This window comes from Thermobia domestica, chromosome 4 (genome assembly GCF_964235325.1).
Source record: "Thermobia domestica chromosome 4, izTheDome1.hap1.1, whole genome shotgun sequence".
NCBI lineage: Eukaryota > Metazoa > Arthropoda > Insecta > Zygentoma > Lepismatidae > Thermobia > Thermobia domestica.
Window position 1 is genome coordinate 14994393 of NC_137457.1, and position 13201 is coordinate 15007593.

General features: G+C 33.5%; 1 protein-coding gene across 3 annotated transcripts in view; it reads left to right on the plus strand.

Annotated features, from left to right (window-relative positions):
• The window catches only part of LOC145683740 (uncharacterized), a 138252-nt gene that overhangs the window by 92350 nt on the left and 32701 nt on the right, over positions 1-13201 (plus strand). For all 3 annotated transcript variants that reach the window (XM_081755268.1, XM_081755270.1, XM_081755269.1), the window contains 2 exons: positions 1324-1359; positions 6193-6237. In XM_081755268.1, coding sequence (XP_081611394.1) covers positions 1324-1359; positions 6193-6237 — 81 coding nt within the window. The remainder of the gene's footprint in view (positions 1-1323; positions 1360-6192; positions 6238-13201) is intronic.

Genomic DNA, 13201 nt, shown 5'->3' on the forward strand with positions numbered 1-13201 from the left:
CAAGAGAAAAATAATAGTGGAAAAAGGTCAAAGGGGGTAATATATAGAGTGATATATGCGGAGTATAGCAAAGTTTACATAGGAAAAACAAAACAAAAAACAAAAAAAAAGAAAGAAACGATAAAACAGCAGAAAGATTACATAAGATTGAAAAGGAACAACAACGCTATATGTAAGCATCAGAAAGAGATAAACCACAGGGTAGTGTGGGAAGGAGCAAAGGTCATAGAAGCAGAGAACATGATATTGATGAGAAAATGGAAAGAAGCCAGGGACCTTGTGAAGGCAGAAGACAAGGTGGTGAGTTGGAATACAGGATTCACGATAAATAAAGAATGGGAGAAGATTCTTAAAGAAGAAGAAATAAAAAGAAGAAGAGAGAAAGAGAATAAATTAATAAGTGATCATAACAAGGATAATTAGGGAACAGAATGAATCTAGCGAAAAAGTAAACTTATAATTGGATGCGTGTGCGGCTGAACAAATGAAAGTGAATAACTCAAGTGTTACTTTTAAATGAAGGGACGGACCCTAATTCAAAGTTGACCTCCGGAGAGTATATAAGAGATGACCAACTCCCAAACAGCCAGAAGGAGTAGAAGTTTGATGAAGACACAGTTATTGTGTTGAAACTGTTACGTGATTGTGTTTTTTACATATTGCCACATAGCCTTGCTCAGTGTGTCATTGTGTTTTAGTTTGACAACTATTTATCTGATTTAACACTTTGTATAAAATAATATCGATGAGATCTTCTTGAGCTCTGTATTAAAAATACCCCCCCCCTCCATATGTCTCTCTCTGCAGTTGCTGAGTCTTGACGTGATCACTACATTACTTACTTTTCGGATTTAAATACTTCATTTGAAGGTTCTAAAATAGGTGTCTTTCCAGAATAATTTATATAACGTGCATGGCAAAAATTACTCAAGGGATGAAGGTGGAACAGTACTATGCCACAATATTTTATTTAACATTCGGTTCGGAAATATGAATTTACATGCTTCATTGTAGAGTTGTACTAGAAATTGAGATTAATTTTGTAATTTAATGCTTATTTACATTGTGAACCTAGCTTGATTATATCAGTATTGCATTCAGATCTACAATTATATGAGGGAGGCAAGGATTAAAAAAAATCGTGATTTACAGATTATTCCTCTTAAAAAATGTTTTCTTGGAACTAATAGTAGCAATAATTACTTATTCGATGCAATAGAATGTGGTATACCTCTCTTAACATGAACCGTTCAATTTATGTTATTAGTTATTGAGAAATTTTCCTTATTTCTAATATAGAATTACTTTTGTTTTATCCAACAGATCCTAAAGCTCTTATGTCGGCTACAAAAGAACTAGGTAAGAGAAAACGTAATAACTTCAGTATGTGTTAAAATTGCATACAGTTTAATACATACTATAATCTATTTATGAAATGTTTATTTTAAATTTTGTAGTTTTGAAATTTTCTATGTCTAATATCGGAATTTGTACATGTTATTATTATAATAAATTTTAAAAATAGAGTTTAGTTATTTCGTCATTCAGAGAAATTCAGGAATAACACAACTAGATCTGCACAGGAAACTGTAATGTTTCTTGCCTATATACGCATAGTCTACAAAGTCTATAATGATTATTTCACTGAATTTAAATTACCAACCCTTTTTTATTTAATAATGATTGTGGACTGAATATGAAATCCGTGCTACGTGCCTAAAATAGAAAAGTTCGGTTTAATATAAAAATGTGGCCTATGTTCCTCTGTTATATACAGCCTCAGTTAATACTACTCAGATAAAAACGGGTTATCTATTATTCACTGTGGAAGTAATTTAAATAATCCCCAGAAGAATACGCGTCCCTATATGTCCCATCAGTTCTGAAATAAAATTTGGACTGTTTACTCAATATTTTCGTTTTGGTACTTAGCACGGATTTTATATTCAGTCTACAATTGTTAATCTGCTCTTCAACAAATACTACAAATACATTTAAGCATTGTCTTTCTTGATTTATATGCAACAATAAGGATCTGTTCGAATTTGTTCCCAAACAAATCTATTTAACATTCGGTAACTGAGCATATACAAATAATTACAAAGAACACACAACATTATTATTTTGGACTAATGAGGGTGTTTTTTTTTTTTTTTTTTTTTTTTTTTAAATTAGATTTGGGTCTGGAATGTTTCTTCCACATTTCTCGATCTTTAGATTCCTCTTTTAACTCCCAATATTTTTTTTCTATTTTTCAAATCATCGTTCCGTTGTGTTCTTCGTCTTCCTATTCCTCACTTTCCTTCCATCTTTCCTTCTATAGCGGATGAAGAAGACATTTTTTTCGCAAGATGTGTCCAATCCAATTGGTCTTCCTATGAAGGATGCTGGCTAGAAGCGTCCTCTTCTCTCCTATTCGTTTTAAAACATCTTCGTTTGTTACTCTGTCTGTCCATTTTATCTTCTCCATCTTCCTCCAACACCACATTTCAAAGCTCTCTAAATATTTCTTCTCTAACTTCCGTAAAGTCCAAATCTCTGAATCATACAATCCAATGCTCCATATATAGCACTTGACCAACTTCTTCCTAAGTCCATTATTGAGCCTGCTAGTTAAGAGTGATATTTTCTTGTTGAATACTTCTTTCGCTATAGCAATACTTGACCTGATCTTTGGTGCAGTAAGCTCTCTTGCCAAAATACTTCCCAGATATTCTTGGCGTGGGAGACCCGGATTCGAATCCCGGCAGGAGCTCATGTAATTCGGATTTCACGTTAATCAGTAGGTCCACGTCTCATATAGCCTCGATGCTGAAAGGGACGTTAAACTCAACTCAAAATTCAAAATTCACTTCCCAGATATACGGAATGATTGACCTCTTTAAGTTCTCTTTGTTCTACTCTGACCTATAAGGGAGCATTTCCATGGGATATTCTCATGACTTTCGACATTTCGATGTTGATTTCCATTCCATATAATTTCCCAGTGTCAACTATTTTGTCAATCATCTCCTGTAGTCCTTCTTCGGTTCGAGCTATAATAACCGTATAATCTGTATACCTGATCTTTTTAATGATCTCCCCTCCACACAACATACATTACACAATATAAAATAATAACAACTTGTCCGATTAATTATAAGTCATGTCTTCAACAATTATTACTGTATTATTAGCATGAACAATTACATACGATACGATTCTGTTTGGTTATTTGATAATGGCTTGAACTTAATGTTTCCTATATAATCATTGTTGTTAAATATCCCACCAATGTTCTTCTACACATCAACACTCTAGCAGTGGCATATTTAAGGCCTATCGGACTCAAGCTCCCGCTCCCGAAATAAATTTCTTAGTTTTAAGTATCCCACGTACAACAATAATTCTTCTTACCATTTCTAACAACTTTATTTACTTTCCATTTTCTTATGCTCTTTGTTCAGAAATAATACTGTGTAAGTCAAATTTTATTCCATGTAGGATCCGCATTCTTTTTTCTTTCGTTCATTCTACTTTTCGTTTTTTTTTTTTTAAGTTCTTTGACGATTTTTTGAACACGCAGCCAAAAACTAATGTGCGCAGAGAAAAGGAGATACACACCACAGAATCGTATAATCCAGAACCTAAACGAATAGAAGTAGAAAACGCTATAAAGAAATTTAACAAACACAAATCTCCGGGTGTAGACGAAATTCCGGCTGAGTTAATTTTAGCTCGGGGCCGCGGTGGCTCAGTGGTAGAGCGTTCACCTCTGGTGCTTGGGGTCCCGGGTTCGATCCCAGCCCCCGCCAAGTGAACTTTGTGGTGGACAAACACCGTGTGCGTGGGTTTTCTCGGGGTTCTCCCGTTTCCTCCCACTTTCTTCATTCCACCATTTCATTCATTACTCATCATCACCGTCTCCTTTAGCCTAACCGGCATAACCGTGGGACGTAAAACTTAAAGATTTCATTTCATTTTTTTAATTTTAGCTGGACGCGAAAAATTGTGGAACAAGACACACAAACTCATTCTCCTTATCTGGAAAAAAGAAGAATTGCCACAAGAGTGGAAAGAATCAACCATTGTTCCAATTCACAAGAAAGGAGACAAAACTGACTGTAATAATTATCAAGGCATTTCTCTTCTGTCAAAATCCTATAAAATCCTCTCAAACATTCTATTAGTAAGATTGACTCCATACGCAGATGAAATTATTGGAGATTATCAGTGCGAATTTAAACGAAATCGATCAACTATCGACTAAATATTTACCATTCGTCAAATACTCAAAAAGAAGTGGTAATACCCCGGTACATCAACTATTTCTTGATTTTAGAAAAGCTTACGACTCGGTTAGGAGAGAAACATTATACAACGTTCTTACAGAACTTGGAATACCTAGAAAGCTAATTAGATTAATTTAGATATGTCTAAATGATCCCAAAGTAAAGTCCTGGTAGGCAAATTTTTGTCCATGAGCTTTCATGTCAGAAATGGCCTGAAACAAGGAGATGCGTTGCCGCCATTATTATTCAACTTTGTTCTGGAATATGCTATAAGGAAAATCAAAGATAGCAACCAGGGCTTAGAGTTGAAGGGTATACACCAAGTTATGGCATATGCTGATGATGTAAATTTAATAGGGGGTGGTAGGAGAACAATAGAAAGAAATGCAGAGATCTTATTAAACGCTTGCAGGGTCATTGGTTTAGAAATAAATGCAGAGAAAACTAAATACATGGAAGTGCGTCGGGACCGTAATACGGCAAATTATGGATGCGTTAAAATATTAAATAATACTTTTGATAAAGTGGATACTTTCGAATATCTAGGATCAATATTAACTGACGAAAATCATATTCACGAAGAAATTAAATGTCGACTAAAAGCAGGGGAATCGTGTTATTATTCAGTTCAAAATCTCTCGTCCCGAATTTTGTCGAGGAAATCGAAGCTTAAAATATATAAAACGATAATCATGCCTGTTGTTCTGTATGGTTGCGAAACATGGTCGCTTACTCTGAGTGAAGAACATAGACTGAAAGTATTTGATAACAAGATGCTGAGACGAATATTCGGACCCAAGAGGAACGGGAATAGGGAATGTAGGAAACTTCATAACGAGGAACTACATAATTTATATGGTTTACTCAACATTGTTAGGGTCGTCAAGTCTAGGAGGCTTAGGTGGGCGGGTCATGTAGCTAGGATGGAAGAAAATAGAAACGATTTCAAAGTCTTGACTGCAGGAAAGTTTAAAGGAAAATGACCATTAGGAAGATCTAGGCGCAGATGGGAAGACAATATTAAGATGGATCTCGCAGAGATAAGAATACAAAGTAGAAACTGGATCCAGTTGGCTAAGGATAGAAATCAGTGGAGAGCTTTTGTGAACGCGGCATTGAACCTCCGGGTTCCATAGGCCATAGAGTCAGTTAGTTAGTTACTTTCTTTCGTTTCTTGTATCATACTTTCGACAATTGTTAGTTGCAATTCAAGTCGTCCGTTTTCAATAACACAAAAACTATGAAAGTATGTATCTTAATAAAGGGCCTAATCACCATACTGTTCACAAGGAGCTGTTTTAAAAAAATGTAAAGTTATTAAATTAGTTGTTAAAAATTATGGAAGAACAAAATGTTGTATATTGTTTAATAAAATATAGTGTAATAATATTAATATCTTTCTATTGTTCAAAACTTTTTATTCTTTGTTTTTTTCATGATTTTATCGCATTTTCCTTTAAATAACTTAAATTTGTTTTCCTTATCACGAGATCTGTATTTAATTTGAAATAATCGGTTACTTATTTTCCTAAAATGGACAGCCACCAAATTTCATATGCTCCTCCGTGCATTTCCTTCTTGATATATTAGGTATTCTCTTACCGTTCAGTTATTTCTGCCATCTAATACCTGAAAGTGTCACTATACAAATATTAAAGGAAGGAAAATGGAATTAATTAAAATTCGTCGGCACCCAAAAGAAAAGAAAATATAAGTGTTTATTTACGTTTTGTATATAAACCCCTCCAAAACAAAATTCTACATACATCACTAACTATAAGTGATAAGAATAAACAGTCTGAGGTTGAAAAGGAAAGGTTTAGGATTTCTCAGAACAATTCTATCATTTTGTAGATTATAGTATCTCATGTGTTCTTTATGTAACCGATATCTGAAAGAAATTTTTCCGTCCCTTTTACAGCTAACAAATTCATAGGAAGTGCTGCAGAAAAGGCAGGACTTGCTGGTATGTATTGACTTTTATATTAACGAAAACAGTAAGTAGAAATTTCGTTACATTCTTCTGGATTAAATGGAATTTCTAAGTATCCTAGTAACGTACTACACTAAAAGGTTTAATTTTTGGTTGTTATACTATATTGTTGTACTTGACCGTTATATGTTCGCAATGATTTCTGTAGACGAATAGTATGCTAGCATTCATATTCAGTTTCCTCAGCAACGTAATAGTTTGTAATCAGACATCATAATCCAACTGCATAGGTGTTTAAGCATTTGTTTGTTAAGCTTTCATAACTAGAGTTCAACATTTCTCTCTTTGGTTTTCATGTAATACGTCTTATGTTTTAATTCGAAACCGACAATCGTTTCGATAATCTTATTGCTAGCCTCCTCAGGGTCAGTATGAAGGTAGAAACACAGAGAATCTACAGCTGCTAGCATCCCTAGAGAATGCTAAATAGCCCATGCTATTTACAGTGAAGCATCCACCATCTGTCTACATGCCTTTCCTTTATGCAGTTAATACTCTAAAACATCCGTCGGAGAGAGTGTTTGTGTCGCGGTTTCTATCTTGAACGGAGATATATATATACGGGTATCTGTTAAAATGTGTAAATAGAAGAGAAAGAAGGGTAAACAAGGAAACAGAAAAGCGCGAGAAGATTTTAAACTCTGATAGCCTTCACAGGACAAAAGCCTGGATTACCAGGACTTCCCCTACTTTAATGGTCATGCTACATGCATAAGCAATTTACGTGGCAAAATCACACTGAAACTGGATATTGGTGTGTGTTCGCCACTATTTAGTAGTCTCTGATTGACTGGGTTTGTTGGCTAATCAGAGGCTGGTATTTGAGTGTTGTGATCGTCTAGTGTTATTTTACTCCTCAAAGGGTTATTCCAGATGGACTTTAGCTGATATAACGTTTCCCTTTTGAAGTTGTTGTGATGCTTTCTGATTTCAATGCTTTCTCCAATGACTCTGAGGAAGCTAGCACTAGCATCAGTGAAACGATTGTCGGTTTAGAATTAAAACAAAGAACATATTCACCTGAAAACCACAGAAGGAAATGTTTCACTATTGTTATTGATCTCAAATGTTTAGATTTTTCTCCATAGCAATAAAGTTCTTTCTAACCAGATATCATATTCCTTCTTCTGATGTACTTAAATAATATTGTTAATCACAAAATTTTAGATTTCTCTTCTTAGTAACGGTAGTTCTTTCTAATCAACTATATCCTTAAGTGTTGAAATAGTATTATTAGCCCTAAATATTTAGATTATTTTCTTAACAAATGAAATCTTAAATATATCCCTCTCCTTAAGTGTCTCAAGGTTTAAATATTACAATTCGACTTATTATTATTATTATTATTATTATTATTATTATTATTATTATTATTATTATTATTATTATTATTATTATTATTATTATTATTATTATTTAGATTCTGTCCTTAGCGAATGAATTCTTTTTCAAACCAAATGTCGCCTCTCCGTACGTATGTTAGCATTTAAATTACATAGACCTGCAAATTTGACGTTTTTAAAAAATACAAGAGAAGTTTTCGCTGAGTTGTATGTGTTTTGGTGTGCTAATTTCGAAAATGACCTCTATTTTTGTCCATCATATCAGGATTTTTTTTTTTTTTTTTTGTTAAATTGATATCGATATTTTTGCTAAAGTCCTATTTGAAAAGGAATTCTATTAAACAATGTTGCATGTACTATCTGGCAATAGTGGTTTTTATCCATTTACATCTATGTAAAATAATCGATTCTTGATTAGGCAAACTGATATATCAGCAATCGATTTATTATGATAGGTTTACATGGAGTTGGAAACAAATTTTACACTCAACAAAAAACAAAATAAGACAACCAGAAGTGTTTTTTTTAAGTACGTACTCTTTCTTTTTTCTTTTGAAATTTCTGTTTGACGTAAAACACCTTTTTGACGTTCTTTTATATTCAATTCAGCCTACTCAGGCCTATCTCGTGTTAACATCCAACAGTAGTCGGCGAGCATGTTCTTGTTCCATCTTCTTTGATATTTGCGCTCCATATCTTTGAGATCTTGGTGGAACCTTTCACTCTATTCTTCATTGACTGATACTAAACTTTTGGGGAGAAAGTTCACATGTGAGTGAAGGAAATGAACTTTGAAACTCATAAAGCAACCCAACACTTGAAATTTGTCCAGCGAATTATAGACAATTGATTTATAGTCAGGATCCTTCTAATTACCCAGAAATTTACTGACGATTTCCTAGTAGGCAATCCAAGGTTCTTATTCTTTTGTTGTCTTGTTAGTTTCGAAGTCTTTATCGTTCATAAGCTTGCGGATATCCGGACCAACAAAGATTCTCCCTTTCAACTTGGCTTCAGATACACCTGGAAACTTTTTGCGCAACCTGCTCAAACTGCTTCATTACATCTAATTTTGCTGCTTTATTACAACTGATAAATGTTCATACAAATCCAAGTAAAATTAGATTTTTCACGAAACGTGACCTAATACACATTTTTCATTATTTTGTTTTAAACCAGCACCAAAATTACATTAAATTCTGCTATCACTTCCCTTGTATATTTTTCATCGCAAACCTGTGTTACTGTCTTAATTATTTAGATTCTTGAATTTATCAGTGAAGTTTCTTTGTAATCATATATGACTTCTCCTTAAGCGTGTTAGTAGTGAGTAGCATTGTTGGCCTTTATCACCTTAGCAATGAAAGATCTATCTATAATCACTAAAGACTGGTAGTTGTAGCAAAATGAAACTTAAGAAATGACAGGCGAACTAACTTTAAAAATTGGCAAAATAAATTTTAGAAAAATGGCTCTTAAAAACGATAATTTAAATTGCAAAAATGAATATATCCACTATACTTATGTCACTAATTTACCTAAAGCTTACATTAAATGCTTTAATATCCAGTAAGAGTTATAAATAGCACTAATTGATTATATAAAAAGTATGGCTGGGAAAATATGAATAAATAAAAGACATCAAAACGAAAAGAATAAAAATTACAAATCATTGAAATGTTAGTATCATAAACATAAAACTGCAGAGAAAACATACTAATGAATACCGTGACCAAATACTACGTTGAAAGAATCAAGGTAAGCCCTATCTTGACATTTGAAAAAGCAATCATGTCAAATAACATAATTCACTTTTGATTGCATGATATTACAATCATTTTCTTTAGGTTGTCATACACAAACTTGGTTTTCTAGAAGTAATGGTTTTTACTAATAAGACGTTCATACTTTCTATTCAACACTGCACCTTTCACATCGAGAGTTTTAGACACAATTTTATCACATCATCAAACACACCCATAAAAGCAACCAGCTCCAAATTCTGCTCTTCTAGAGAAGTTATTGAAGTTGGGATCCGAGAAAAATGTATAGATATGGATACTAGACCGTTTTTCACAATGTCTGTCCTAACAAATGCAGAATAATTCGAATGAAAAAAGCATCCTCTTCATCTAAAGATGAATTCCTTAACTTTCTAAAAACGCTCGACACTATAAACGCACTATAAATAAGCAGCACTTAACCATGTGCTACGCCTCATTAGAACTGGACTGAGAGGCAGCGATGTATCTGATGCAATCTCTGAAAGTGGTCAGTCTAGCAGGGGATTTAAGAAAGATCTTTTTTTATATTTTGAACAAGGTTGTCAATGTCTGGAAACAATACAGCAGCTGTCTCTACAATTTTGTATAAGACGTGTGCTAGAGACGTGAGTAGCATTTGCGGATGGTCTTAAGTGCCTCACCTGCTTTCTTTATATGTATGGCTGCATCAGTTAGGAAAAGAAGAACATTGTCATTTCATTAGGTTAAAGTTAATTAAGAGCACAGATAAAAACTTGAGATATGCTGAAATTACTAGTGCTTTCCACAATATCTACTGCAAAGAGAAAAATTTTGGATGATTTGCACATAACAATAGTCCTACGACGTTGCATATGAATCTTCTTCCTGCATTGGTTGTTCCAACAATCGAAATGCAAATATTCCTGTCTCCAATCTCAACTACATTGATGTATGAAGCATCTGGATACATCTTCATTAATGTAGATTCAGAAGGGAATTATCATTTCGTGTAACTTTCCAAATCATTCTTCAGAGAATCATTTTTCACTTTCCAAATAGAAATGTTGGCCAATACAAACGCTTTACACAAGTCATACGCGAATTGGACTGTAGCATGAAGTTGCTGCTGAAAATACTGATAAAAGTTATGTTGTCTTGTGTACACTGCACTTCCTGCTAAAATAACGTTTTCAGCATAAACTGATTTGTCAAAAATTTTACAAAACGGCACTTATTCATCCATTGTAAAGATGTCCATTCCAAACTCTTTCACAAAATTGTTCATTACTATGTGAAGGCTCTCTTAGACATAGCGACGAAACACACAAGATGACACCAAAAGACAAAGAAGAGAAAAGATTTTATCGAAATTTAGTGTCACCCGCTACATTGATTTTTTCAGTTCAAGAAGTTATCTGATTAATTCGTCAACGATGATTCATCATATCATTCATATCTTACTGGTAATCTGCATTCGGCCATAATATCTAACAATGAGACTTGTACTTTCAGTAGAAAATTGAACATAATTTAAGAAAGAACTATAAATGGCAAAATTTGGCATTTATGGCATTTTGCTACGACTTCCGGACTTTTCTGATCACATATTATATCCTTTCTGCTTAACCCCTTGCGTTCCAGTGATATCCATATGCATGTTATTAAATACTCCATTGCAAAATACCAGTGACATTAACTGGGATGTCATGAACACGTATCCTTTATTAAGGTTGTATTAATCCTGGAGATGATGAAATTTTTTAGTGGATGAAAGGCAAGAGTTAGTTCTACTATTTCTCCTTGGGTAACAGCACTTTGCTGACAGAAAAAATATTTTGTTTCAGTAGATAGCAGCCTAAGGAAATGTTCGATTACGACACAAATGTGATTGTGATAAACAATTGGCAACTTTGGAGATCAGGAAAAAGAAAAGCATTTTGTCTTTGATCTCCTGTCAGTGTTACCAACCTGAAGCAGCATAAAATCCCTTCAGAAATCAAAATTTCCCATTTTCATTCCAAAAGTTCCCCAATGCATTTTTTTTTATCAGTAATGTGAATGCTATCCTCTTGCTTGCTCGAAATCTATGCCCTATATAACAGTCACAGCAAATAAACCTGGTATTACAGCACGCACATTGGGGAAATGATACCCGGAACGCAAGAGGTTAAGTGCTCAAATATTACTTTTGACCTTAAAATGTAGATTTCTCTCCTCTTCTATGAAATCCTTTTTTTAAATAAGATGTCACATCTCTTTTCCTAAAATATTAAAGTACGAACGATATGCAAGCGAGTTTATTATACAAAAAGACAGGTAAATATGACATTATTATCCTTTTTGCACTGTGTGAAGTGCGACGTTTGAGAAATGTACATAAAATTAACACAGTTTAAAGTCAATATGCATCCATTTTCGTTCACCAGCGAACAGAGACAAATATTGGTAAGTACCTGAATGCAATAAGAAACTCAGATTGTATACATTTTATGTCTAATATAATAACATAATTTTTCATAACATAATATTTATTTCCAATTGTATAAGGACGTTACAAATATTTGTTACAATATTTTGGGAATAGATTCATCACATCAAAATAAAATTGAATATCTATTTCCCAAAAGCTAGGCTAGTCTTAATTTACTGGTACAGATACATGCACACAATACTTCAGAGATACTAATTATCTTAATACTTCCTCCTTTTCCTTTCAATTCTTGTAACATGCACACTTGTATTCTCCAATTCCTGCTCACAACACCGTCAACTCATGCCAAACGCCACAGACTATTCCTTTTTGTGTCCTTTTGCACTTTTCACAAATTATTCTTCATACTATAACATTCTTCTCAGACTATTCACTATTACACTCTTCACAGACTATTCACTATTACACTCTTCACAGACTATTCACTATACTATCACATTCTTCAGACTATTCACTGTTATACTCTTCACAAACAATTCACTATACTATCACATTCTTCTCAGAATATTCACTATTACACTCTTCACAGACTATTCACATTACTATCACATTTTTCACAAACTGTTTACTATTACACCCTTCACAGACTATTCACTATACTATCACATTCTTCACAGGCTATTCACTGTTACACTCTTCACAGATATAGACTATTCACTATGCTGTTGCATTGTTCATAGACTATTCACTATTACATACTATTCACAGACTATTCACAGACTATTCACTATTACATGCTATTACAGACTATTCAAAGTGCATACTTTCGTAGTTATATTGTACCGAAAACGTGAAAATATAAACTTTAAAGATCCATAGTTCCACTACTATAAGACCTTCGTAGTCGGGTCAAGACACTAGAGGAACTAGAATGTGAACTATACAAATATTCATCTTTCAGAATATCCGGTACTTGCACAATCATTTTTTGAGAGGCTGTTTGGGAGTACTTGATCACTCTCCATCTACCTCTCTAAAAATTGGTGTACAAATACTAGAACATTCTTAAACATGGACATTTGGATAGTTCATATATCAGTTCCTCAGTGATGTCTTGACCAGACTATGATATGTCGCATAGTAGTTGAGCTATGAATTTTAATAGTTCACTTGTTTGACGTTTTCTTCACTCTGTAATTCCGAAACTATCCACTTTTAAATACAGGTCCGTATGAACTTTTTTTTTCTTATTTTGATGAGAGGAATCTGTTTTCAAAATATTGTGAGACATTTTTGTATTACCCTGTATATACAATTCGATTGTTACAATTTTGTAACAATTTCCATAATATAATATTTGTTTCTAATTGTATATAATCTTTCAAATCGATTTTGGACGTCATTTTTTCCCTTAGTTC